Source organism: Oncorhynchus mykiss, chromosome 2 (assembly GCF_057628025.1).
Source record: "Oncorhynchus mykiss isolate SJ-2025 chromosome 2, ASM5762802v1, whole genome shotgun sequence".
Taxonomy (NCBI): domain Eukaryota; kingdom Metazoa; phylum Chordata; class Actinopteri; order Salmoniformes; family Salmonidae; genus Oncorhynchus; species Oncorhynchus mykiss.
In genome coordinates this window covers 11,799,371-11,827,000 of record NC_143023.1, presented here as the reverse complement: position 1 = coordinate 11,827,000, position 27,630 = coordinate 11,799,371, and the positions used below count along the sequence as shown (strand labels likewise).

At 46.4% G+C, this 27,630-nt stretch overlaps 1 protein-coding gene across 1 annotated transcript in view; it reads left to right on the top strand.

Moving 5' to 3' along the window:
- LOC110520767 (inactive serine/threonine-protein kinase ULK4) overlaps positions 1–27,630 on the top strand; it is a 233,517-nt gene that overhangs the window by 80,471 nt on the left and 125,416 nt on the right. The window contains exons 32-33 of the mRNA XM_090188661.1: positions 4,129–4,234; positions 19,365–19,531. Coding sequence (XP_090044787.1) covers positions 4,129–4,234; positions 19,365–19,531 — 273 coding nt within the window. The remainder of the gene's footprint in view (positions 1–4,128; positions 4,235–19,364; positions 19,532–27,630) is intronic.

The following is a 27,630-nucleotide window of genomic DNA, read 5'->3' as shown; positions in this document are numbered from 1 at the left end:
AACTGCTCTGCACTCTTTAATGAACTTATCGCTTGGGTGACTTCTCAGACAAGTTGCCACTGCATGTAAGAACACTTTGAGAAACATCACACAGACGCAATCAGTTAGCTGTTAGGTTGATTGTCCTTACGTGTTGTGTTGCTTTCCACGGGTCTCTTCTATGTTTTGGAGGTATAGTTGTGTTGCTTTCCACGGGTCTCTTCTATGTTTTGGGGGTATAGGCCAGGCCTAACCATGATTAGTACCAACTAGGACGTATGTAGACTTTATCACATGCATGTCATCATTACATTTAGAGGACCTAATGTTCTGAATTAGTGATTCAACGAATAAGTTCTGGAATGCGTTAGAAAAGCCTCCCTCCACACAGTTTAACACCATACAATGCAGTGTTACATACACAGCCAGTCAGGAAGGAGAGCCATTTAGTGTGCATTACCAGCCAATCAGTGTCATGCAGGTCAACCACATAAACACTGCTCTATCCAATATAGACTCAGTCTGGACTCTATCACACACTAATCCTGCTCTCCTCTCCACCGTTGGGGTTCACCATTCATATAGTGCCTAGGTGTTACACCTACAGGACATACACTATGGCCAGTCCATTACAGGCTTTACAGATACATAGTGACAGGATTAAATCAGCTCTTCTCACTCTCACTTCACTGTAGTCACCATGTGTGTGTAGGGAGTGTACCAAATGGAAGCCTATTCCCTATATGGTGCACTACTTTTGACCTATGGGCCCTGGTCAAAAGTAGTGCACTACATAGGGAATAGGGTTCACTTTTGGGACGTATACCATACCTTTTAACTTTACTCTGAACCACAATGGCTTGCCTTCTCCAATCCAATGGAAGCTAATATGTGGGTTTGGTCGGGATCGTATCAAATTGCTTTTTGGCGACACAGTTAGTGCAGACTGCAGTAGTAATAGCTGTCCACTTATTTACTTTTAAGGCCAGTTCAGCAGTTCCACGGACTGGCATTGATTCGGGCCAGAGACGGCATGAAAGTGGTCCACGGACGGAGCAGTAATGCACCTCACTAAGGAGTGTGGCGAGGAAGACGGTGGTGATTGACAGTGGCATTGATTGAGTTTGGTCCAACATCAGCAGACTGATCCTTAAGCAAGTGTTTAGGGAGCTTGACTCTGGTTACAACAAGAGCCCCAAGTAACAATGCTAGGCTCCAGCCCTCCTTTCCTGCTGTCCTGAATCTAATGTCTGGAGACTGAAGCTCACGTCTAGTTTGTTGTGGCTGCTGCAATGCATCATGGTCTTTTACTGATGATCATGATTGATTGTGTTAAGGAGAATGCTTGAGACTTGAGACCCCTCAAATGTCCCTGTTTTAACAGCTTTGTTTTAAAGGTTAATGTTGGCATAGAAGTTAATGAACAAAGATGGTTGGTGGAGTGGACCCCCTCCCTGTTGCAAGGTGGCTTTATCTCTGCCTTCCCCTGATTGTAGTGTCTCTGCCCCATATTCAATTTGATGTCATCTGACAGTGTAAATCTAATTGGAAGAAAATCAATTTTGCCTGTGTGTGTGTGGGGGGGAAGGTAGGTAGGAATGTACAGTCGGTGGACTCTGTATGAGTTTGTGAGCTTTAAGAGAGAAAGGAGAATCTAATAGAATCAGAGGTTTATACAGCTAGCTCTGATTGCAACATTGCTGGTATTAGGAGAATAGTTGCGCTCCCCTCTGCCATTCTCATTAACAACAGCAGAGAAGAAAAGTCTGCATTGCGACAAATATTGATCTGGAGACCAAATTACAGCTTGAAAGAAAGTCAAATAGCAGACATAAACACTGTCTTTTGTTGTACTGCAAAGCTACTTTTCAGAGCTTGTTTTACACTGTAGGACACACTGAAGAAGAAGAATCCTTTTAATCCATTTTCCTTGCAGTCAACAGAAATTCATCGACTGCTTATCCCCTCGCAAAGACACACACACACACACACACACACACACACACACACACACACACACACACACACACACACACGTTTGAAGTTAGTTCAGAAGAGGCAGCCAAGCAGCTACATAGGAGTTTGAGGTTCTGGGATTGGGCCTGTGATAGTGAGGCTCCAGTCTAGTTCCATGTAAACCAACACAGAGAGACATACGTTGAGTTGAGAACTGAAGTGATTGTTGGTTCAGACTGTGAGGCCAGAGGCAGCCAATGGTATGTTTGGGATTGTGAGATCTGAAGTTAGCATTATAGATGATGAGAGATCAAGTCAAGCTGCAGGCAGACAGCACAATTCCATTACACATCTGATAAGATACAGAAATGAGGACAAGCTTTTTCGGGAGGCGATAAAAATTTGTTTTTCTTTCCGTCCTTATTTTTTCAGTATGTTTCTATCTCCTGCTTTTGGATTTAACTCTGTCATCTGTCAGAAAGGACGCAGCCACACAGCCATATACATTTCTCCTCCATGTGCCTCCCTATTCATCCTTATCAAATCAAACCAGTCTTTGTGTTAAACAAAGTGTTTATAGGAAGTAGTGAGTCAATCAGTTGAGCCCATCAGGGTTTAGGTCTAGGCCCACACATGTATCTCTTCATTAAGGGCTGTTGATACCTGCATGACCCCTGCTCTTCTCAAGTGGCCTAGCAGAGAAAACAGGTGGAAAAGCGATGGTTCTGGGCCTTGAGATTCCATGGCTAATTTATCCAGGAGACTGAGGAGAATCTCTGAGCTACTGGCCCAACTCTGTGCTTCTCTCTCTGCTCCTCTCTGCCTTCCTGTCAGCCTGTAAACTGTGGAAGCCCCTTGAACAAAAATCGTCTGGGCCCTAATTATGGCTGCATTGATTTTCTGTGTGTGTGTGTGTGTGTGTGTGTGTGTGTGTGTGTGTGTGTGTGTGTGTGTGTGTGTGTTTTCACTCTGGCCTAGATCCCAGACATCCTAGCTCAGGCCTTCATTGCCTACCTACTTATTATGTTCCTAATCCAACCCTGCTCACCATATAATTACACAACCTTCACCAAGGCTCATCCCCTGCACCCTGCTCACCAGATAATTACACAACCTTCACCAAGGCTCACCAGATAATTACACAACCTTCATCAAGGCTCACCAGATAATTACACAACCTTCACCAAGGCTCATCCCCTGCACCCTGCTCATCAGATAATTACACAACCTTCATCAAGGCTCACCAGATAATTACACAACCTTCACCAAGGCTCATCCCCTGCACCCTGCTCACCAGATAATTACACAACCTTCAGCAAGGCTCACCAGATAATTACACAACCTTCACCAAGGCTCACCAGATAATTACACAACCTTCATCAAGGCTCACCAGATAATTACACAACCTTCACCAAGGCTCATCCTCCCCACATCCCAAAGTAACCTTCACCTCCTCCATCTCCCTCCTCCAACTCTCACCAAGCTCCCCCATCTCCGTCCTCCCTCTCCCCAAGCTCCCCATCTCCCTCCTCCCTCTCCCCAAGCTCCCCCATCTCCCTCCTCCCGCTCCCCAAGCTCCCCCATCTCCCCCCTCCCTCTCCCCAAGCTGCCCTATCTCACTCCTCCCTCTCCCCAAGCTCCCCCATCGCCCTCTCCCCAAGCTCCCCCATCTCCCTCCTCCCTCTCCCCAAGCTGCCCTTTCTCCCTCCTCCCTCTCCCCAAGCCCCCCTGCTCCTCTGCTGTTCTTCATCTAGCCCTCAGCCAGGTCCTGAAGATGCTTCCCCTCTCAAAAGTTAAGATGCTAATGACTATTCTTCATTAAAGCTCAGCTATTTCTTCAGTCATCATCAGATCTAGGCCCTTAAGATGGCACACACAGGTGTATCTAGACCCTGTGAAAGGTATAATGTAAGCAGCAGATGATAATGTAGTCAATACAAATGCAGAATGTTAGCTACTGTATGCTTCAGTTTTCAGAATAAGACGTACTGTGGGTGCAGGGGACAGTAGTTGTGAAAACAAGAGTACTGCAGAAGCATTGCTAAGGCAGATTTGCTGAAATCCATCCCTAAGGCTCTCAATATTTGAGGATTGCCCTGAAAGACTGTGTGCTTCCATGGGTTTTTGCCCTTCCTTTCCCTCGCCCCCTATTCATTTCTCCTGTGTCTTTATTCCATGTTGTGTTCTCTCCAGGAGCACCAGGACAATATCCTGGGTGGAACCATGCAGAAGGCCATGGCTCTCCTCAGCAACCTGACTGGACAGAAAGACATGGATCTACAACCCTTCTACCAACAAGGTACGGTGCACTGCCTCACACAAATTAATGCATTGTACCGTATCTAGGCCTAACAGTTTCCACCCCATTTACAAAGAACACCGTGCACAAGTCCCATGTGGTTCCATGTGACTTAGTTGGTAGAACATGGCGCTCGCAACGCCAGGGTTGTGGGTTTAATTCCTATGGGGGACCAGTATGAAAATGTTTGCACTCTGGATAAGAGCATCTACTAAATGACTCACTACTGTACGTCTCTCTGGATAAGAGCATCTACTAAATGACTCACTACTGTACGTCTCTCTGGATAAGAGCATCTACTAAATGACTCACTACTGTAAGTCTCTCTGGATAAGAGCATCTACTAAATGACTCACTACTGTAAGTCTCTCTGGATAAGAGCATCTACTAAATGACTCACTACTGTAAGTCTCTCTGGATAAGAGCATCTACTAAATGACTCACTACTGTACGTCTCTCTGGATAAGAGCATCTACTAAATGACTCACTACTGTAAGTCTCTCTGGATAAGAGCATCTACTAAATGACTCACTACTGTAAGTCTCTCTGGATAAGAGCATCTACTAAATGACTCACTACTGTAAGTCTCTCTGGATAAGAGCATCTACTAAATGACTCACTACTGTAAGTCTCTCTGGATAAGAGCATCTACTAAATGACTTGAATGTAAAGTGAGGACTCCAACCACTCTATCAGAAAGGTACGGTGACTGACATAAACACGTCTTTGATGGGTTAATGCAGCACTGTGTGTAATACAACACCCAACAGTTTCTCCATCATTGACAAAGACAATCATACACAGGTACAAAACAACCTGTGTTGATTCCTCTCCTGTGTTTTCAGTTACTGGAGTGTGTTTCCTTGCCAGTAACTCCACCCCTTTACCTTCGGCTCAGACCGCTTATTGCATTGGGATCCTGTGGTGCTTTAAGCCGTGTGTGTGTGTGTTGTGTTTGTGGTGTGTGTGTGTTTCGTGTTAGCGTCGCAGGCAGGCTTTTGGTCTCCCAGCAGCAGCTGAGGAAGGAAGAATGAAAGCCTCTCCTCTTCTTCCTCCACTCTATCCATCAACAGGCTGGGCTGTGTGTCCTGTTGTGGTACTCCTATCAGTTCATCTCCTCCTTGTCTGTCCACAGACGGCCCGCACCCACCCGTCTGCCTCTCTCTCTCTTTTTCTCGCTCTACACTCAGCACACATCTGACACAATCAGCCCAGCTGCCGAGCAGCCATTGCCGAGCAGCCATTTGTCTACTCCTTTACCCGCTCGGCTCTCCTGCCTTGGCATGTTTTCCTTCTCTGCCATCGCTTTTCAATGCCCAGCTGGCTGCCCGCTGCAAAAACCAGGCGCTCCATAACACTCAATTATTGAATAATAGATTCATTTTGCTATGGCTGTACTGTGTTGACAGTTCTCATTAGCTAGTCGGCACAGTTAGCCCGTTAGCGCCACACGGTATCTCTCTCCCACCGCCGAGTGGCATGGAGCTGAGAGAGCCTGTCCTGTCAACCCTGTTGTGGTTCTGCATGAGCTCAGGGGAGTCATAGATTCACAGCCGGGCTTCACATTCAACATGCACCTCCTAGGAGAAGGCAGGGGCACCTTGCAGATAGCAGGACTAATGAAATGCTCCTCCTAGGAGAAGGCAGGTGCACCTTGCAGATAGCAGGACTAATGAAATGCTCCTCCTTGGAGAAGGCAGGGGCACCTTGCAGATAGCAGGACTAATGAAATGCTCCTCCTTGGAGAAGGCAGGGGCACCTTGCAGATAGCAGGGCTAATGAAATGCTCCTCCTAGGAGAAGGCAGGTGCACCTTGCAGATAGCAGGACTAATGAAATGCTCCTCCTTGGAGAAGGCAGGGGCACCTTGCAGATAGCAGGACTAATGAAATGCTCCTCCTAGGAGAAGGCAGTACCTTGAAAAACAAATGATAGTCTCACTAAGCGCAAACCAGATGGGATGGCGTATCGCTGCAGAATACTGCGGTAGTCATGCGGGTTAAGTGTGCCTTGAATTCTAAATACATCACAGACAGTGTCACCAGCAAAGCACCCCCACATCATCACACCTCCAAATGTGAACTTTTAACAAGGCACACCTGATAATTGAAATGCATTCCAGGTGACCTCATGAAACTTGTTGAGAGAATGCCAAGAGTGTTCAAAGCTGTCATCAAGGCAAAGTGTGGCTACTTTGAATAATCTAAAATATAAAATATATTTGGATTACTTTTTTGGTTACTACATGATTCCATATGTGTTATTTCATAGTTTTGATGTCTTCACTATTATTCTACAATGTAAAAAATTGTACGAATAAAGAAAAACCCTTGAATGAGTAGGTGTGTGAAAATCTTTTGACTGGTACTGTGTGTGAGAATGCCAAAAAAATTAGGTCCCAGCCACCACTCAAAGATTTTCATTGTCCCACAGTCGCTGGACTCTGGTGGCATCTCAAACACTTGGGGTCAAAATGTGGATATATTTTTGTCATTTGAGTAATGGAGACGGTGCAAACTTTGAGCTGAATGAGCCCATGTCTTATGCAACATGATGAGGTGTGGATACGCCCAATACTATGTTGAATGAGCCCATGTCTTATGCAACATGATGAGGTGTGGATACGCCCAATACTATGTTGAATGAGCCCATGTCTTATGTAACATGATGAGGTGTGGATACGCCCAATACTATGTTGAATGAGCCCATGTCTTATGTAACATGATGAGGTGTGGATGCGCCCAATACTATGTTGTCACCCATGTCTCATGTAACATGATGAGGTGTGGATGCGCCCAATACTATGTTGTCACCCATGTCTCATGTAACATGATGAGGTGTGGATACGCACAATACTATGTTGTCACCCATGTCTCATGTAACATGATGAGGTGTGGATACGCCCAATACTATGTTGAATGAGCCCATGTCTTATGTAACATGATGAGGTGTGGATACGCCCAATACTATGTTGAATGAGCCCATGTCTTATGTAACATGATGAGGTGTGGATACGCCCAATACTATGTTGTCACCCATGTCTCATGTAACATGATGAGGTGTGGATACGCCCAATACTATGTTGAATGAGCCCATGTCTTATGTAACATGATGAGGTGTGGATGCGCCCAATACTATGTTGTCACCCATGTCTCATGTAACATGATGAGGTGTGGATGCGCCCAATACTATGTTGTCACCCATGTCTTATGTAACATGATGAGGTGTGGATGCGCCCAATACTATGTTGTCACCCATGTCTTATGTAACATGATGAGGTGTGGATACGCCCAATACTATGTTGAATGAGCCCATGTCTTATGTAACATGATGAGGTGTGGATGCGCCCAATACTATGTTGTCACCCATGTCTTATGCAACATGATGAGGTATGGATACGCCCAATACTATGTTGAATGAGCCCATGTCTTATGCAACATGATGAGGTGTGGATACGCCCAATACTATGTTGAATGAGCCCATGTCTTATGCAACATGATGAGGTGTGGATACGCCCAATACTATGTTGAATGAGCCCATGTCTTATGTAACATGATGAGGTGTGGATACGCCCAATACTATGTTGTCAACCATGTCTTATGTAACATGATGAGGTGTGGATACGCACAATACTATGTTGAATGAGCCCATGTCTTATGTAACATGATGAGGTGTGGATGCGCCCAATACTATGTTGAATGAGCCCATGTCTTATGCAACATGATGAGGTGTGGATACGCCCTCTACTATGTTGAATGAGCCCATGTCTTATGCAACATGATGAGGTGTGGATACGCCCTCTACTATGTTGAATGAGCCCATGTCTTATGCAACATGATGAGGTGTGGATACGCCCAATACTATGTTGCCACCCATGTATTATGTAACATGATGAGGTGTGGATACGCCCAATACTATGTTGCCATATGTCATCAGGTAGCTTGTCACCCGTGTCTTGCTCCCATGCAGATTTTGTATTTGCCAAGGAAGGCGGATTAATATTCTGTATTATGTCGTATAATCTGGAGATTGTGCCCTTCAGATAAGGGTTAAGATCTAAGCACCTCTCGACTGGACACTTAGTGTGCTCGAGTGGAAATTAAGGGAAATGTTCTTTAGCAAAGCTGTGAGTTTGCAGGTACCTAAAAAAGTGGCTATTGGGAATATTATGGTCAACCCCCAGAGTATCGAATGAGACTAATGTGGTGTCAACAAATAGGTCACAAAAAAACACCAGACCATTCCTATGCCAGAACTGGAATGCCGTGTCAATCTGTGATGCTGGGAAGAGATGATTAGATGTTAATGGAGAGAAGCAGCTTATTTAAGTCTAAAGTGATTACGGAATTGGGACCAGATCTTAAGGAATTTCTTGACAATGGGATTCAAAACATGGGTGCCAAGGTTCATGGGCAGTGGGGAGCACAGGAGAGAGACAGGAGAAGTTAGAAGACTTGACTGTAACTCCATGATGGCCCAAGTTGGACCATCCTTATTTTCAAATGTAGAAACCCAATAAACACATTTTATATATATTTGCTGACCAATAGTAGTGTAAAAAATTGGGAATGTGTCTCTCTAGATATACCTTTCTCATTTGTGGATTTGACTTATTCCAAATGAAGTTGGAAGTGCAGCTGTCCAGTTTGGCAGAAAAATGGGAATCATTTGGAATAGTAAAAAAACGTATGTGGTACAGTCATGTTAACAGAATTCTTCCCACCTGCTAATGAAATGGGAAGAGACGACCACCTTATGAAATCCTGCTTAGTGCGCTCCAGGACTGTTTTGAAGTTGTTTCAACAGAGCCTTAAATGAGTGTGTGACCTTTAATCCCAAATAAGTAAAGACCTGATGATCCACCTTAAATGGGAAATTGTCATACCCAATACCTTCTGCTAACTGATTATTGGGGAAGAGCAGACTTGTTCGCTTTAACTTTTAACCAGATAATGTCCAAAACCTTGTAGCATGTCCAAGAGAGAGGGTATAGACTCCACAGGGTTATAGATGTATAGAAGAAGATTGTCTGCATTTAAGGACACCTTGTGAGTTATGTTCCCCTTAATATTCCCTTAATCCTCTCCTCCGCACGCAGGCCGATAGCAAGAGGCTCACTAGCCATATCAAATAGGAAAGGGGATAAACAACAACCCTGCCTGGCCCCCCTGTGGAGAGGAAGTAGCTGGAGGTAACAGTGTTGGTGCGAACGGAAGCCACTGGGAATCTTAATCCAGGAAAGGAATGACGGGCCAAACCCAAATCTCTCTGTACTGTAAATTGATATTCCCTCTCAACCCGGTTGAAAGCCTTCTCATCATCAGGAGAGATGACGACCTCTGGCTGTTGAGTTGAGTGGACAGAATAGAGAACGTTAAATAGCTGGCACATAATATAGAAAGATTGTCTACCTGAGATAAATCCGGTTTGGGCCGAGTCACTGTCTCTAAACGGCACAAGAGGACCTTAGTGAGAATTTTATAATCACAGCACAAGAGGCTTATAGGGTGGTATGAGCCACAGTCGAGGGGATTCTTGTCCTTTTTATGCAAAACCAAACCATAGTCGCCTGGGTAAGTGTCTGGGGCAGTTTCTGATTAGAAACGATGTCATTGAGCTGAGGATAGGGGACAGTTTTGAGGGGACTGGTTTATAAAATTCAATAGGGAAGCCATCAGGCCCAGGAGCTTTACCGCTCTGCATGGGCTGGATTGCCAGAGTAGCTTTCTCATCACTTATTTAGGCATCCCATGTTAGTTTGTTCATCAGAATTGAGACAGGGGGTGTCCAGAGTGTCTAGAAATGCATGTATACCAGATGTGTCAGGAAGAGCCTCTGACGAGTAAAGAGCAGAGTAGAGTTGCTTAAATGGATTGTTGATTTCTTTGGGAAGTTAAATCAGCTGCAACACAGATTTCAGGTTTGGTGCTGCTAGCAGTGGATTGTTGAAGCTGGTGAGATAACAAATTGCCAGCTTTCTCTCCTTGTTCATAAAATGTCTGCCTCGACTTAAACAGAAGCTGCTCCATTTGTCTAGTGGAAAGCTTGTCAAATTCCAATTTGGTGTAGCAGTCTCTCTTTGTAGAGTTCAGGAGTCGGAGAAGAGGCATCTGTTGTCCACATCTAGAATGAGTTGAGATGGCTCCAATAAGCGTTTAGTGTGCTGTTGTCATACTCTGTGTATGAAATGATTTTCCCTTAGATAAGGTTTTATGGGCTCCCACACAGTAGAGTGAGACATGTCAGGGGTGATGTTGATCTGTAAAAAGACATCAATGTGAGTAGTAGTAGACTACAGGATAGTAGTAGTGGGTCAAGTCACCACACGTGTTCTGACACAGTACTGTCCGGAAAGTGGATATTTAGCTGGACAGGGCTATGGTCTGAGATAACAATGCTGTGATTGGCTATTAGTTACAAAAGGAAGAATTATATTGTCCAGAAGGAAAAAGTCAATCCTAGAGTATGAGTGGTGGACCGGAGAAAAAGGAGTATTGTTTAGCAGTGGGATTGCTCCTTCTCTGTGGATCAGACAAATTATAGGATTCTACAAATGAGTTGATCACTGCGACTGATTTTGAAATGACATTGTTGGGCTTTGGTCTGGATCTGTCTAGACATGTATGTAATACACAATTCAAATCTCCGCCCAATATCAAATGATGAGAGTTGAGGTCGGGAAGTATTGCAATGAGGCCAGATAAAAATGTAGCGTCATCCCAATTAGGAGCATAGAGGTTAGCCAGAACAGCCTGTGTGCTAAACAATTTCCCCATCACTATAAGATATCTGCCATTAGTATCTGAAATGACTTTGGAGGATACAAACAGGGCCTTTTCTGATAAGGATGGCTGCCCCTCTGGCCTCAGCACCAAAGTTGGAGTGAAATATTTGGTCGACCCATCCTCTCTTTAGTTTGTCTTTGTCGCTGGACCGGAGATGGATCTCTTGGACAAAAACAGACATAAGATGAGCATACGTGGTTCATTCCTTTTAAGTTCCAGGTGAAAAAGCAAGTGGAGCCTAGTGTATGTGAATTAGGCAGTCATAGTAATTAGAAATCAACATTAGTATAATCACATGGCCAGTGTGTCGACAAGGTCAGAATACAAAAATGACCCAGAAGAAAACCTTGGACCTCTATGCTGGCCTTCCCCTTGTTGGAAGGCTGCATTTACCTCTCCTAGACTTGAGAAAGAGACTACCATGTTAAAGTGAACCTCAGTAGAGCTCTATCCAGAGCCAACATAATGTAGTTTACACATAGGGAAGGGATTCTGGAGGGAATCACCTCAGTTCTCTAATGTATCTTTCTTATGAATATTTGAAGGAGGTATATGGTCCGCTAATGAAGGCCGACCTGTTCTTCATGACTGCCGCCGTGTAGTTCGTGGAAACGTGGCTCCCCATTCTTCGGTGCGGATTAGCTATGAACAGGGTAGGCCACAATCCACCTACGGTCTCGAGTCCCTCTCATGCCGAAAGTGTGACTGTTCCCCCGGCCCTGTCTGTTCTCGAGGTTTGACGACATCTGATGATAGTCGGATGACTTGCTCTTCCAGTGTCACCACTTTGTCAGAGTAAGTATTTGCGTCGCCCTCCAGGCGATTCAGACGGGTGTTTTCTTTAACGAAGTCGATCTTTGTGTTGACCTCGGTGGCGAGTCTGGCTATTTGTGCGGATAGGTCAGTGGATAGTGACTCCCCCTTAGCCAGCACAGTCTGTTCAGACTTAGTGATATCCGACATTACCTTGGCTTGGTCGGGGGGGGGGGGGGTCAGAGTCCGTGTCAGTGTCCGCTGAGCCCGATGCTTTAGTAGAGGCCTGCTCTTTTGTGACACGTGGCTGTTGTTGTTTCGACATTTCACAATGAAATGGACAAAAATTTCAAGAAGAAAATTGGGTTTGACTCCTAATAAAATGTTACTAAATTAACACGGTAGGGGAGGTGTTCGTGAAATATTAATAGTAAAATGTTCGCCCTTGTCACGACTTCCGCCGAAGTCGGTTCCTCTCCTTGTTCGTTCGGCGGGTCGACGTCACCGGTCTTCTAGCCAATGCTGATCCACCTTCCATTTGTTTTGTCTTGTTTTCCCACACACCTGGTTTACATTCCCTCATTACGTGACGTGTATATAACCCTCTGTTCCCCCCATGTCTGTGTGTGGAATTGTTTGTTGTAAAGTGTTTGTGCATTTCTAACTGGTTTGCGGCGGGTTATTTTAACCCGTATTTTGTTGTTTCTTGGTGCAGTTTGTTTTGCCTAGATAAAGTGCTCTGGTTGTTACCTATGTCTGATCTCCTGCGCCTGACTTCGCTGCAGCCAGTGATGCACCTCTTACAGCCCTGGACAGGAGCACCGAGAAAACGTGTCTTCACATGTTGCTGCTCACCAGCGCCCCCTCACAAGTCACTGCTTTAATGTTAGCAGAAAACAACAGGGTGTTTTCCAGGGTCAACTCCAAGGTTCTTTGCACTCTGGGAGGGTGACACCGTGGAGATGTTAACCGTGATGCAGAGGTATTGGAGCGGGCAGGCCTTCCCCGGGAGGACGAGCAGCACAGTCTTGTCAAGGTTAAGCTTGAGGTGTTGGGCTGACATCCAAGCTGAGATGTCTGCCAGGCATGTAGAGATGCGTGCCGCCACCTGGGTGTCAGAAGGGGGGGAAGGAGAAGAGTAGTTGAGTGTCATCTGCTTAGCAATGATAGGAGAGGCCATGTGCCGATATGATGGAGCCGAGTGTAGACTGGCAGAGAGATGCTGCTAACAGATGATGCTACTTAATCATGGATACTTCATCTTCTACTTAATCATGGATATGGAGATTATTCAATAAACACACGTTGCTATACATTGGTACAGTAAATTAGAGGAAGATGGCAGTGTGTGAGATTTTAATTTATTAGGTGAGTGAGAGGATTATCAGTGCAGAATTAATCTTTGTTTTGGCTCCACTTATACTGACTGAATGCTTCTGCTGCATAGTGACAATGTTGAATGGTTACTCATTATATTACTGTGGAGCAGCACAACATGTAGCACCTGCTCAGTGGAGAATGTATTCAGAATGCTATGGAAATGGGTTAGCTGTTAGCTACAGGAGAGTCTACCTTGTGGTGTGGTGGAGTTTTGCAGGTGTGTCAAACGGTTTGTACCTCTGTTTGTGTCAGGAACTGTATTTTGTCTGCATGTTGCATCATGCTGGAGCGCGGGGCTGGGGCCCTGTGAATTATAGGTGTGAGTGTCAGAAAGCTTTCAGGTCCCTGGCTGTAATTGCTACCTAGCAGAACAGGAAAGAGGAAACCCCTCAGTCTGTCAACAAAAGCCCCGCTCCCCGCCCCCCACCTCCCCCTGTCAACCAATAGGAATACCACTTCCACTCCGGGGCTCGACGTTCGTCCTTCAAAATAGGGGGCGACTTCCTCTCTTTCCTCCTTTACCCTTCTCATTACAGGAGGGTCACTTGCGAGTGACTTTATGAAGTCAGCATCATTATGCACCAATCAGGTCCTTTTCTGAGGAATGTGTTGACCCAGCACTAAATATAACCCTGGTAATTAGAGCTACCTCTAGCAGCTCTCCTCTCTCTGTCTCCGTCTCTGGCTGTGCTAGTGGCCCACTCCAGATCAGGCTCACGAAAACGCAGGCAGGGGAAAACTGGTATAATTGGCTTCTTTTAAGAGAGGGAGAGAGAGACCGAGAGACTGAGGGAGAGTGGACGAACGCGGCAGGGCCGGTTGTGTGTGTGTGTGAGAGAGAGAGAGACAGCCAGTGAGTGGATGAGATGAGTTTTCTAATTGGCCAGTGTGGAGATAAGGGACCCCTGGGAGTGCTGTGTAGTGCCGTGCGGAGCCATGCACAAGGAAGTAGAGTAGCAGCACAACAGCCAGTCTGCTTGTTGTGTTTTAGTACACTTAGTGTCTTTCCATGACACAGACTGACCAGGTGAATCCAGGTGAAAGCTATGATCCCTTATTGATGCCACTTGTTAAATCCATTTCAATCAGTGTAGATGAAGGGAAGGAGACGGGTTAAAGAAGGATTGATACATGAATTGTGTATGTGTGCCATTCAGAGGGTGAATGGGCAAGACTAAATATTTAAGTGCCTTTGAATGGAGTATGGTAGTAGTTGCCAGGCGCACCGGTTTGAGTTTGTAAAGAACTGCAAAGCTGCTGGGTTTTTCATGCTCAACAGTTTCCTGTGTGTATCAAGAATGGTCCACCACCCAAAGGACATCCAGCCAACTTGACAACTGTGGGAAGCATTGGAGTCAACATGGGCCAGCATCCCTGTGAAATGCTTTTGACGCCTTGTAGAGTCCATGTCCCGATGAATTGAGGCTATTCTGAGGGCAAAAGAGGGTGCAACTCAATATTACGAAGATGTTCCTAATGTTTTATACTCTGTGTATATTGTATACAGTACACAAAGTATCTGTTTCTCTGAGGGGTTTATTCAGACCTACAGTCAAGTATCTGTTTCTCTGAGGGGTTTATTCAGACCTACAGTCAAGTATCTGTTTCTCTGAGGGGTTTATTCAGACCTACAGTCAAGTATCTGTTTCTCTGAGGGGTTTATTCAGACCTACAGTCAAGTATCTGTTTCTCTGAGGGGTTTATTCAGACCTACAGTCAAGTATCTGTTTCTCTGAGGGGTTTATTCAGACCTACAGTCAAGTATCTGTTTCTCTGAGGGGTTTATTCAGACCTACAGTCAAGTATCTGTTTCTCTGAGGGGTTTATTCAGACCTACAGTCAAGTATCTGTTTCTCTGAGGGGTTTATTCAGACCTACAGTCAAGTATCTGTTTCTCTGAGGGGTTTATTCAGACCTACAGTCATTTAATTGTCGAGAGCCATTCATCCTATTACGTTTCACTATGGCAACTGAAGCTTTCTGTTGAGATCTGGATAGCTTCCCTGAACTGTAAAGGACAATGTCCCGCCTGTCTGCTTTTCTGCCTGGTGTTTAGGCCATTCACCACAGTAATTATATTGTCTGTGGCATAATGCAAGGCATTGTGGAGATATTCATGAGTTATCTTCAGAAATGCAGAGTGAGAGAGAGAGAGAGAGAGAGAGAGAGAGAGAGTGAGAGAGAGAGAGAGAAAGAAAAACAGAAACACTGACAAATGTCTCCTTCCAAAAAGCCTGGAGTGGTAAACACAGATAAACAGTCTTGCTGCCTCAGGTCACCACACAGTCAAAACACAACACTTCCAGAAGAACCTTGTCGTTCATGGAGAGGCTTGAATATAGCCACACACACACACACGTGTACTCTACCCACACACAGACCTTTTCCAGCGAGCCCTTCATTCTCTAGTATGGCCTTTGTGTGTTTCTCAGCAGGCAGGCAGATAGCTATACGGACAGACAGACAGACGGACAGGTAGGCAGGCAGAATGGTTATAACCATTCCTATTTCCAGGTAAAAGACACTCTTAAGGGCCTCCCGAGTGGCTCAGCGGTCTAAGGCACTGCATCTCAGTGCTAGCGGCGTCACTACAGACCCGGATTTGATCCCAGGCTGTGTCTCAGCCGGCTGCGACCGGGAGGCCGATGAGGCGGCACACAATTGGCCCAGCGTCGTCCAGGTTAGGGGAGGGTTTGGCCGGCCGGGATGTCCTTGTCCCATCGCTGTCTAGCGACTCCTGTGGCGGGCCGGGTGGAGTGCACTGTTATGAACCCCCTTTTCCCAGCAGTCTAGGGGGGAGGGAAACGAGACCCTATCATATCTCATGCAAATCACAACAGTGAAAAGGAACAGTGAGAACTAAAAGAAATCCACAGACAACCTAAACCTACCATCTAACACTTTAGGTTTATTGTCAAACACACGGTAATGGGGTGGGGAAAAGGGGCTGAGCTGGACTCAAGGAGGAGAAATAATAAATATCCCAAAACCCCTAAGCCAGTCTTACTGGGTAAAGAACTGCTAGCTAACTAACCAATAAAATACAGTAGGTGGTCCGCCCAGTTCTAACTGGGGTATTTAGACAACGTTTTCCTATGGGTAATGTATGCCCAAGGGCGACTTGGCTGGTTATCCCCTTTTCCCACCAACAAACCAACAATAATACACCACAGCAGAACATACTCACATGATAACAGACAAAAGTTTTCCTACGGGTAATGTATGCCCAAGGTCGACTTGGCTGGTTATCCCCTTTTCCCACCAACAAACCAACAATAATACACCACAGCAATACATACTCACATGATAACAGACAATGTGAGATGTATCTGCACAAACAAACTAAACTGTGGGGTATGAAAGAATATGTGGTCTTCAGCAAATCCATAGAGAGAAAGCGAGAGAGAGAGAGACACTGGGAAAACAACTGACTGGGTTTTTAAAGGGAAAGGGATGTGATTGGGTAAGGGAAACAGGAGGAGGTGTGTCTTCAGAATGATATGACTGATGACTGCCACCTGTTACTAGGACAGAGGAGAAATACAAATACCCCCAGGATACCTGTATCCGTAACATGCACGCTGACACGGTCGCCAGGTGTACGGTGTTTCCTCCGACACATTGGTGCGGTGGCTCCCGGGTTAAGCAGGCATTGTGTCAAGAAGCAGTGCGGCTTGGCGGGTCGTGTTTCGGAGGACGCATGGCTCTCGACCTTCGCCTCTCCCGAGTCTGGGAGTTGCAGCGATGGGACAAGACTGTAACTACCAATTTGATATCGCATAATTGGGGAGAAAAAGGGGTAAAAAACAAACATACAAAACCAAAAACCACTCTTATTAAAGAAGAGTCTTCCTATAGGGAGAGGAGTGCTGTTGAAGACTGTTTTGTATTATTATTCATCATCAGGATATTATTCATCAGATTGGTTCTCCACAGTACATTGAATATGGACGCCACTCTCACTGGCCCTCTGTCCGTCTGTATGCCTTTCTCTGTCTCCTCTCGCTCACTCTCCTCCTCTCTCTCTATTTCACTCTCCCCCTTCTCTCTCTCTATTTCACTCTCTCTCCCTCTCTCTCTCTACTCCTTTCATCATTTCCTCTGAAGCAGCACTAATGCAGCCATCCTGCCGTAGCCAGTTTGTTGAGCAATCAGACAATATCTGCCCAACATTGAGTTCATTTTTCTGAGGCAAATCTATTCTGAATATATTTAAGCCTAGTTCTTTTCTGAGGATTTTTGTACCGTCCTTCACATTTGTTTTATGTAAAACTGGGAGTTTTTTGACTGCATGGTTTATTTTTGTCAGGTCATTTTTGTCAAGGTGAAATCTGCTGCTCATTGTATTCCAGATGACAGATAATGATGTATCATATTATCACTGTCATTCTCTCTTGGTAGATAGTACCTATCTATTCAAAGCTGGATGGTTCCACTGAAGACTCATGTGTTTATTGTGGAGAGAGCGTTGCTCTCAGATGGCAGCACAGGGTTCAACTACCTGCCCTGATCCGGGGTGACCGGTCAGACAGAGAAGAGCGCTCTTGAGAAACTGTCTGAAAAGGTTATTCTGTCTTTAAAGACGAAGCAGATTATTCATACGCTCTTAATATTTCAACAAGGCATGGCAAACAAAGCACTAGACAGGAGAAGGCAAAGGTTTTGTGTCAGTGGAAAGAGATTATATCTTTCTGTTGTAATTGGGATGGAGGAGAAGTGTGCAAAAAGCACCCAGTTCGCATTTACGTTTTTCTGTCATTATTAGTCTATTTTCTATCATAATATTGCTACCAATGGCAGCATCTTGCGGTTTATATATGATCTAATGTCCTGTATAGATCATACTGGAGGAAGTAGCCCATCAGTCAGAGAGAGCTACTCTCTGTTATGTATCATAAAGGGCCTTCTCTCAAGGCCTGAAACTGGTTCATGTACTTCATCAATGGAAGAGAAGTGCAACTTCATTTTAAGTAGAGTGAGTTGTATTGAGGCCTTGTAAAACACCAGCTTGTTCTTTAAAACTCTGTGTGGTGGAGCCATTGGTTCTTTGTTTATGTCCTCTGGGACCAGCTAAAGCCTCTTTATTGTGTTCCAAATGGTACCCTATTCCCATAGGGCTCTGGTCAAAAGTTGTGCACTATATAGGGAATATGATGCTATTTGGGACACTGCCTTTGTTTGATCCTCTTCATCTTGTGTGTGTTGTGTTTTTCTCAGGTCTGGTCATCCTTCATGCTGTGTGTGTTGTGTTTTACTCAGGTCTGGTCATCCTTCATGCTGTGTGTGTTGTGTTTTACTCAGGTCTGGTCATCCTTCATGCTGTGTGTGTTGTGTTATATTCAGGTCTGGTCATCCTTCATGCTGTGTGTGTTGTGTTTTATTCAGGTCTGGTCATCCTTCATGCTGTGTGTTGTGTTATATTCAGGTCTGGTCATCCTTCATGCTGTGTGTTGTGTTTTATTCAGGTCTGGTCATTCTTCATGCTGTGTGTGTTGTGTTTTATTCAGGTCTGGTCATCCTTCATGCTGTGTGTTGTGTTATATTCAGGTCTGGTCATCCTTCATGCTGTGTGTTGTGTTTTATTCAGGTCTGGTCATTCTTCATGCTGTGTGTGTTGTGTTTTACTCAGGTCTGGTCATCCTTCATGCTGTGTGTGTTGTGTTTTACTCAGGTCTGGTCCTCCTTCATGCTGTGTGTGTTGTGTTTTACTCAGGTCTGGTCATCCTTCATGCTGTGTGTTGTGTTATATTCAGGTCTGGTCATCCTTCATGCTGTGTGTGTTGTGTTTTACTCAGGTCTGGTCATCCTTCATGCTGTGTGTTGTGTTATATTCAGGTCTGGTCATCCTTCATGCTGTGTGTGTTGTGTTTTACTCAGGTCTGGTCATTCTTCATGCTGTGTGTGTTGTGTTTTACTCAGGTCTGGTCATCCTTCATGCTGTGTGTGTTGTGTTTTACTCAGGTCTGGTCATCCTTCATGCTGTGTGTGTTGTGTTTTACTCAGGTCTGGTCATTCTTCATGCTGTGTGTGTTGTGTTTTACTCAGGTCTGGTCATCCTTCATGCTGTGTGTGTTGTGTTTTACTCAGGTCTGGTCATCCTTCATGCTGTGTGTGTTGTGTTTTACTCAGGTCTGGTCATTCTTCATGCTGTGTGTGTTGTGTTTTACTCAGGTCTGGTCCTCCTTCATGCTGTGTGTGTTGTGTTTTACTCAGGTCTGGTGGAGGTGGTCTGCAGTGTCTTCAGCGAGGCAGCCGTTCTGTACGTGGAGAGAGAGGAGAGGCCTGGGAGAAAGAATAGCCATGATCTCCTGTTGTCTCTACTGGACACTCTGCACAATGTACTGACCAGCACATCCAGAGTGGTGCGCATTGCACTCCAGGTATGCTAAACGTACCGTATGTAGGGCTGCACAATTACTACACTTCACATCGGAATCATGTGCAATATCCATGTCGCAAGAGATCCATATTGCATGCAATACCTTGAATCGCCACTCAGCCGCCGTGTAACGTCTGTTTTCATCGTTTACTCTGTTTGTCGTCTCTCTCCCTTTCTCTTGGGGCTGCTTCCCACACATACCAAGCCCCGCCCCCTGTCACTCAAGCAGCACAGCTCCTCCTCCTTCCTGTTAGAGTCGTTCTATGTTTGCACAGCTCCTCCTCCTTCCTGTTTAGAGTTGTTCTATGTTTGCACAGCTCCTCCTCCTTCCTGTTAGAGTCGTTCTATGTTTGCATGCTGCTCTGTTACCCCGTTCCGCTAGTGGAACCCCTCGCCAACAGCCAATGAAATTGCAGGGTGCCAAATACAAATCAACAGAAATCTCATAAATCATATTTCTCAAACATACAAGTATTAGGCACCATTTTAAAGATAACATTCTCGTTAATCCAGCCACAGTGTCTGATTTCAAAAATGCTTTACAGCTAAAGCTCCACAAACGATTATGTTCGGTCACAACCAAGCCACAGAAAAACCAAGCCATTTTTCCAGCCAAAGAGAGGAGTCACAAAAAGCACAAATAGAAATAAAATGAATCACTAACCTTTGATGATCTTCATCAGATGTCACTCATAGGACTTCATGTTACACAATACATGTATGTTTTGTTCGATAAAGTGGATATTTATACCAAAAAATCTAATTTCACATTGGTGCATTACGTTCAGTAGTTCTAAAACATGCGGTGATTGTGCAGAGAGCCACATGAATTCACAGAAATACTCATTATAAATGTTGATGAAAATTATAGTGTTATGCATGGAACTTTAGATACACTTCTCCTTAATGCAACCGCTGTGTCAGATTTCATTTTCTTTTACGTAAAAAGCATAATCTGAGAATGGCGCTCAGAGCCCAAACCAGCCAGAGCAATATCCGCCATGTTGGGTAGTCAACATTATTCATAAATAGCATTATAAATATTCACTTACCTTTGATGATCTTCATCAGAATGCACTCCCAGGAATCACAGTTCCACAATAAATTCTTGTTTTGTTCGATAATGTCCATCATTTATGTCCATTTATGTCCAATAGCTTCTTTTGTTAGGTCGTTTGGTAAACAAATCCAAAAGCGCGATCTGGTCCAGTCGGACAAAACGTTCAAAAAGTTATATTACAGGTCGAAGAAACTTGTCAAACTAAGTATAGAATCAATTTTTAGGATGTTTTTATCATAAAAGTTCAATAATGTTCCAACCGGAGAATTCCATTGTCTGTAGAAAATCCATGGAACGAGAGCTAACTCTCGTGACCGTGCGTCATAAGGCTATGACACTCTGCCAGACCACTGACTCAAAGAGCTCTCATCCGGTCCCATTTCACAGTAGAAGCCTCATTCAAGTTTCTAAAGATGGTTGACATCTAGTGGAAGCCTTAGGAAGTGCGTCTTGACCCATATCCCACTGTGTATTCGATAAGGCTGAGTTCAAAAACTACAAACCTCAGATTTCCCACTTCCTGTTTGGATTTTTTCTCAGGTTTTTGCCTGCCATATGAGTTCTGTTATACTCACAAACATCATTCAAACAGTTTTAGAAACTTCAGAGTGTTTTCTATCCAATGCTAATAATACTATGCATATATTAGCATCTGAGTAGGAGGCAGTTCACTCTGGGCACGCTATTCATCCAAAAGTGAAAATGCTACCCCCTATCCCAAAGAAGTTAATATAAATCATTCTATTTCTATGATTCCAACAGTTCACTCAGGGGTTTTGGTGTATATCGCATGTCAAATCGCAATCGCAATATTTGGTAAGAAAATCGCAATTTTATTTTTGTCCCATATCGTGCAACCCTACCTGTATCCATAATCTCTTTTAGAACAGGCCGGTGAAGGGGAGGGTGTGTGTGTGTGTGTGTGTGTGTGTGTGTGTGTGTGTGTGTGTGTATTTGTATTTATTATGTAGTGATGTAGTAGTGATGAAGTCTATATCTCCTCCACTTTGAGCCATGAGAGATTGACATGCATATCATTGTTAGCTCCCTATGTATTTTTAAGGGCCAGCCGTGCTGCCCTGTTCTGAGCCAATTGTAAAGTCCCTCTTTGTGCCACCTGACCACACGACTGAACAGTAGTCCAGGCGCGACAAGTCTAGGGCCTGTAGGACCTGCCTTGTTGATAGTGCTGATAAGAAGGCAGAGCAGCACTTTATTATGGACAGACTTCTCTCCATCTTAGCTACTGTTGTATCAATATGTTTTGACCATGACAGTTAACTTGCTCAATTTCTACATTATTAATTACAAGATTTAGTTGAGGTTTAGTGAATGATTTGTCCCAAAAACAATGCTTTTAGTTTTTGAAATATTTAGGATTAACTTATTACTTTCCACCCATTCTGAAACAAACTGCAGCTCTTTAAGTGTTGCAATCATTTCAGTTGCTGTAGTAGCTGACGTGTATAATGTTGCCAGTGGCATGTCATTAGTAAAGAATGAAAAGGTAAGGGGCCTAGACAGCTGCCCTGGGGAATTCCTGATTCTACGTGTCTGTGCGTGTGTGCATGCGTGCATGCGTTGGCGGAGGGCTTGAGTGTGTGTAGGGCACTCAATGTCCACCTATCACATCTAGGTGACTCAGTGAGGAAGTAGCTATATTTTGCAGGTCAGCCACCAGGGGGAGACTCGTCAAGGCCTGGTGACAGACAGAGTATACATCACGAGGCGATGGCTCTATCTGCTGGACGTGCCAGGTCTTGACGGGCTCTCCAGCCAGGACTAATTGGGGCAGATTGGGAATTGGTGAGTAATCAAGGACTGATTGCTCACCAGCTGTACAAGTCGCATAAAGCTGCCAGAAGGGCAGCACACAAGGGAGAGACTGGGGAAGGAAAGGACTCACCACGAATCAACTGCACCCATGGTCCCGGTGAAGGTTGTCTCTTGAAGACAGCCCCACTGCTGTGTACCCCAAACCGACAGTCGGCAGTGTCATGTACTGTCATGTTGTGTCTTGTCTCTGTCCTTTCCCTTCACCCTGTCTCCCTCTGCTGGTCGTTGTTAGGTTACCTTTTCTCCCCCAATTTCCACCAGCTGTGCCTTGTCTCCTCCTAACCACCTCGTCACCCCGTTTCCCACCTGTTCCCTTTTTCCCTCTGATTAGGTCCCTATATCTCTCTCTGTTTTTGTTCCTGTCCTTGTCGGATTCTTGTTTGTTTGTGTTAGTCATGCCTGAACCAGACTATCGTCATGTTTGCTGCAACCTTGTCCTGTCCTGTCGGAATCTGCCGGTCGGTCTGAGCCTACCTATGTTTGGTAATTAAAGAAGCTCTGTTTAAGTTAATTCGCTTTTGGGTCCTCATTCACGCACCGTAACAGAAGAATCCGACCAAGAATGGACCCAGCGACTTCGGATCCTCTCCACTCAGCCGTCGGGATCCAGGGAGCGATGCTAGGCAGACACGAGCAGGAAGTGTCTGCTGCTCGACATGCCGTTGAGACCCTGGCCACCCAAGTCTCCAACCTCACAGAACAGGTTCACCATCTCCGCCTCGATCCACCGACCACTTCCAGGGCTTTCGAATCTCCGGAGCCCAGAATCAATAACCCGCCGTGTTACTCTGGGGAGCCCACTGAATGCCGCTCGTTCCTCACCCAGTGTGATATTGTGTTTTCTCTCCAGCCCAACACTTACTCCAGGAGCACTGCTCGTGTCGCCTACGTCATATCTCTCCTTATTGGACGGGCTCGTGAGTGGGGCACGGCAATCTGGGAGGCAAGGGCTGAGTGTACTAACCAGTATCAGGACTTCAAGGAGGAGATGATACGGGTTTTTGATCGATCTGTTTTTGGGGAGGAGGCTTCCAGGGCCCTGTCTTCCCTATGTCAAGGCAATCGATCCATAACAGACTACTCTATTGAGTTTCGCACTCTTGCTGTCTCCAGTGGCTGGAACGAGCCGGCCTTGCTCGCTCGTCTTCTGGAGGGTCTCCGCGCAGAGGTAAAGGATGAGATTCTCTCCCGGGAGGTTCCTTCCGGCGTGGATTCCTTGATTGAACTCGCTATTTGCATTGAGCGACGGGTTGATCTTCGTCACCGAGCTCGTGGAAAGGAGCTCGCGCTCTCCGTCGCCCCCCTCTCCGCATCACTACCATCTTCCTCTGCCGGCTCGGGTGCTGAGCCCATGCAGCTGGGAGGTATCCGCATCTCGACTAAGGAGAGGGAACGGAGAATCACCAACCGCCTCTGTCTCTATTGCGGTTCCGCTGGTCATTTTGTCACTTCATGTCCAGTAAAAGGCCAGAGCTCGTCAGTAAGCGGAGGGCTACTGGTGAGCGCTACTACTCCTGTCTCTCCTTCAAGATCCTGCACTACCTTGTCGGTCCATCTACGCTGGACCGGTTCGTCAGCTTCCTGCAGTGCCTTAATAGACTCTGGGGCGGAGGGCTGTTTTATGGACGAGACCTGGGCTCGGGAACATGACATTCCTCTCAGACAGTTAAAGGAGCCCACGGCCTTGTTCGCCCTGGATGGTAGTCCTCTCCCCAGGATTCAGCGTGAGACGCTACCTTTAACCCTCACTGTTTCTGGTAATCATAGTGAAACCATTTCTTTTTTAATTTTTCGTTCACCTTTTACACCTGTTGTTTTGGGCCATCCCTGGCTAGTTTGTCATAATCCTTCCATTAATTGGTCTAGTAATTCTATCCTCTCCTGGAACGTCTCTTGTCATGTGAAATGTTTAATGTCTGCTATCCCTCCTGTTTCCTCTGTCTCTTCTTCACAGGAGGAGCCTGGTGATTTGACAGGGGTGCCGGAGGAATATCACGATCTGCGCACGGTGTTCAGTCGGTCCAGGGCCACCTCTCTTCCTCCACACCGGTCGTATGATTGTAGTATTGATCTCCTTCCGGGAACCACTCCCCCCCGGGGTAGACTATACTCTCTGTCGGCTCCCGAACGTAAGGCTCTCGAAGATTATTTGTCTGTAGCTCTTGACGCCGGTACCATAGTCCCCTCCTCCTCTCCCGCCGGAGCGGGGTTTTTTTTTGTCAAGAAGAAGGACGGGTCTCTGCGTCCCTGCATAGATTATCGAGGGCTGAATGACATAACAGTGAAGAATCGTTATCCGCTTCCTCTTATGTCTTCAGCCTTCGAGATCCTGCAGGGAGCCAGGTTTTTCACTAAGTTGGACCTTCGTAACGCTTACCATCTCGTGCGCATCAGGGAGGGGGACGAGTGGAAGACGGCGTTTAACACTCCGTTAGGGCACTTTGAATACCGGGTTCTTCCTTTCGGCCTCGCTAACGCTCCAGCTGTCTTTCAGGCATTAGTCAATGATGTCCTGAGAGACATGCTGAACATCTTTGTTTTCGTTTACCTTGACGATATCCTGATTTTTTCACCGTCACTCCAGATTCATGTTCAGCACGTTCGACGTGTCCTCCAGCGCCTTTTAGAGAATTGTCTTTTTGTGAAGGCTGAGAAGTGCACTTTTCATGCCTCCTCCGTCACATTTCTCGGTTCTGTTATTTCCGCTGAAGGCATTAAGATGGATCCCGCTAAAGTCCAAGCTGTCATTGATTGGCCCGTCCCTAAGTCACGCGTCGAGCTGCAGCGCTTTCTCGGCTTCGCGAACTTCTATCGTCGTTTCATCCGTAATTTCGGTCAGGTGGCAGCTCCTCTCACAGCCCTTACTTCTGTCAAGACGTGCTTTGAGTGGTCCGTTTCCGCCCAGGGAGCTTTTGATCTCCTCAAGAATCGTTTTACATCCGCTCCTATCCTTGTTACACCTGACGTCTCTAGACAGTTTGTTGTCGAGGTTGACGCGTCAGAGGTGGGCGTGGGAGCCATTCTTTCTCAGCGCTCCCTCTCTGACGACAAGGTCCACCCATGCGCGTATTTTTCTCATCGCCTGTCGCCGTCGGAACGTAACTATGATGTGGGTAACCGCGAACTGCTCGCCATCCGGTTAGCCCTAGGCGAATGGCGACAGTGGTTGGAGTGGGCGACCGTTCCTTTTGTCGTTTGGACTGACCATAGGAACCTTGAGTACATCCGTTCTGCCAAACGACTTAATGCGCGTCAGGCGCGTTGGGCGCTGTTTTTCGCTCGTTTCGAGTTCGTGATTTCATATCGTCCGGGCTCTAAGAACACCAAGCCTGATGCTTTGTCTCGTCTCTTCAGTTCTTCAGTAGCCTCCACTGACCCCGAGGGGATTCTCCCTGAGGGGCGTGTTGTCGGGTTGACTGTCTGGGGAATTGAGAGGCAGGTAAAACAAGCGCTCACTCACACTCCGTCGCCGCGCGCTTGTCCTAGGAACCTTCTTTTCGTTCCCGTTCCTACTCGTCTGGCCGTTCTTCAGTGGGCTCACTCTGCCAAGTTAGCCGGCCACCCTGGCGTTCGGGGTACGCTTGCTTCCATTCGCCAGCGTTTTTGGTGGCCCACCCGGGAGCATGACACGCGTCGTTTCGTGGCTGCTTGTTCGGTGTGCGCGCAGACTAAGTCCGGTAACTCTCCTCCTGCCGGCCGTCTCAGGCCGCTTCCCATTCCCTCTCGACCGTGGTCTCACATCGCCTTAGATTTTGTCACCGGACTGCCTTCGTCAGCGGGGAAGACTGTTATTCTTACGGTTGTCGATAGGTTCTCTAAGGCGGCTCATTTCATTCCCCTTGCTAAGCTTCCTTCTGCTAAAGAGACGGCACAAATCATCATCGAGAATGTTTTCAGAATTCATGGCCTTCCGTCAGACGTCGTTTCGGACAGAGGTCCGCAATTCACGTCTCAATTTTGGAGGGAGTTTTGCCGTTTGATTGGGGCTTCCGTCAGTCTCTCTTCCGGCTTTCACCCCCGGTCTAACGGTCAAGCAGAACGGGCCAATCAGACTATTGGTCGCATCTTACGCAGTCTTTCTTTTCGCAACCCTGCGTCTTGGTCAGAACAGCTCCCCTGGGCAGAATACGCCCACAACTCGCTTCCTTCGTCTGCGACCGGGCTATCTCCTTTTCAGAGTAGCCTCGGGTACCAGCCTCCGCTGTTCTCATCTCAGTTCGCCGAGTCCAGCGTCCCCTCCGCTCAGGCTTTTGTCCAACGTTGCGAGCGCACCTGGAAGAGGGTCAGGTCTGCACTTTGCCGTTATAGGACGCAGACTGTGAGGGCTGCTAATAAGCGTAGAACTAAGAGTCCTAGATATTGTCGCGGTCAGAGAGTTTGGCTCTCCACTCAGAACCTTCCCCTTAAGACGGCTTCTCGCAAGTTGACCCCGCGGTTCATTGGTCCGTTCCGTATTTCTCGGGTCATTAATCCTGTCGCAGTTCGACTTCTTCTTCCGCGATACCTTCGTCGCGTCCACCCGGTCTTCCATGTCTCCTGCATCAAGCCCGTCCTTCGCGCCCCCGCTCGTCTCCCCCCCCCCCCCCCCATCCTTGTCGAGGGCGCACCCATCTACAGGGTCCGTAGAATTTTGGACATGCGTCCTCGGGGCCGTGGTCACCAGTACCTCGTAGATTGGGAGGGGTACGGTCCTGAGGAGAGGAGTTGGGTTCCCTCTCGGGACGTGCTGGACCGTGCGCTGATCGAGGATTTCCTCCGTTGCCGCCAGGTTTCCTCCTCGAGTGCGCCAGGAGGCGCTCGGTGAGTGGGGGGGTACTGTCATGTACTGTCATGTTGTGTCTTGTCTCTGTCCTTTCCCTTCACCCTGTCTCCCTCTGCTGGTCGTTGTTAGGTTACCTTTTCTCCCCCAATTTCCACCAGCTGTGCCTTGTCTCCTCCTAACCACCTCGTCACCCCGTTTCCCACCTGTTCCCTTTTTCCCTCTGATTAGGTCCCTATATCTCTCTCTGTTTTTGTTCCTGTCCTTGTCGGATTCTTGTTTGTTTGTGTTAGTCATGCCTGAACCAGACTATCGTCATGTTTGCTGCAACCTTGTCCTGTCCTGTCGGAATCTGCCGGTCGGTCTGAGCCTACCTATGTTTGGTAATTAAAGAAGCTCTGTTTAAGTTAATTCGCTTTTGGGTCCTCATTCACGCACCGTAACA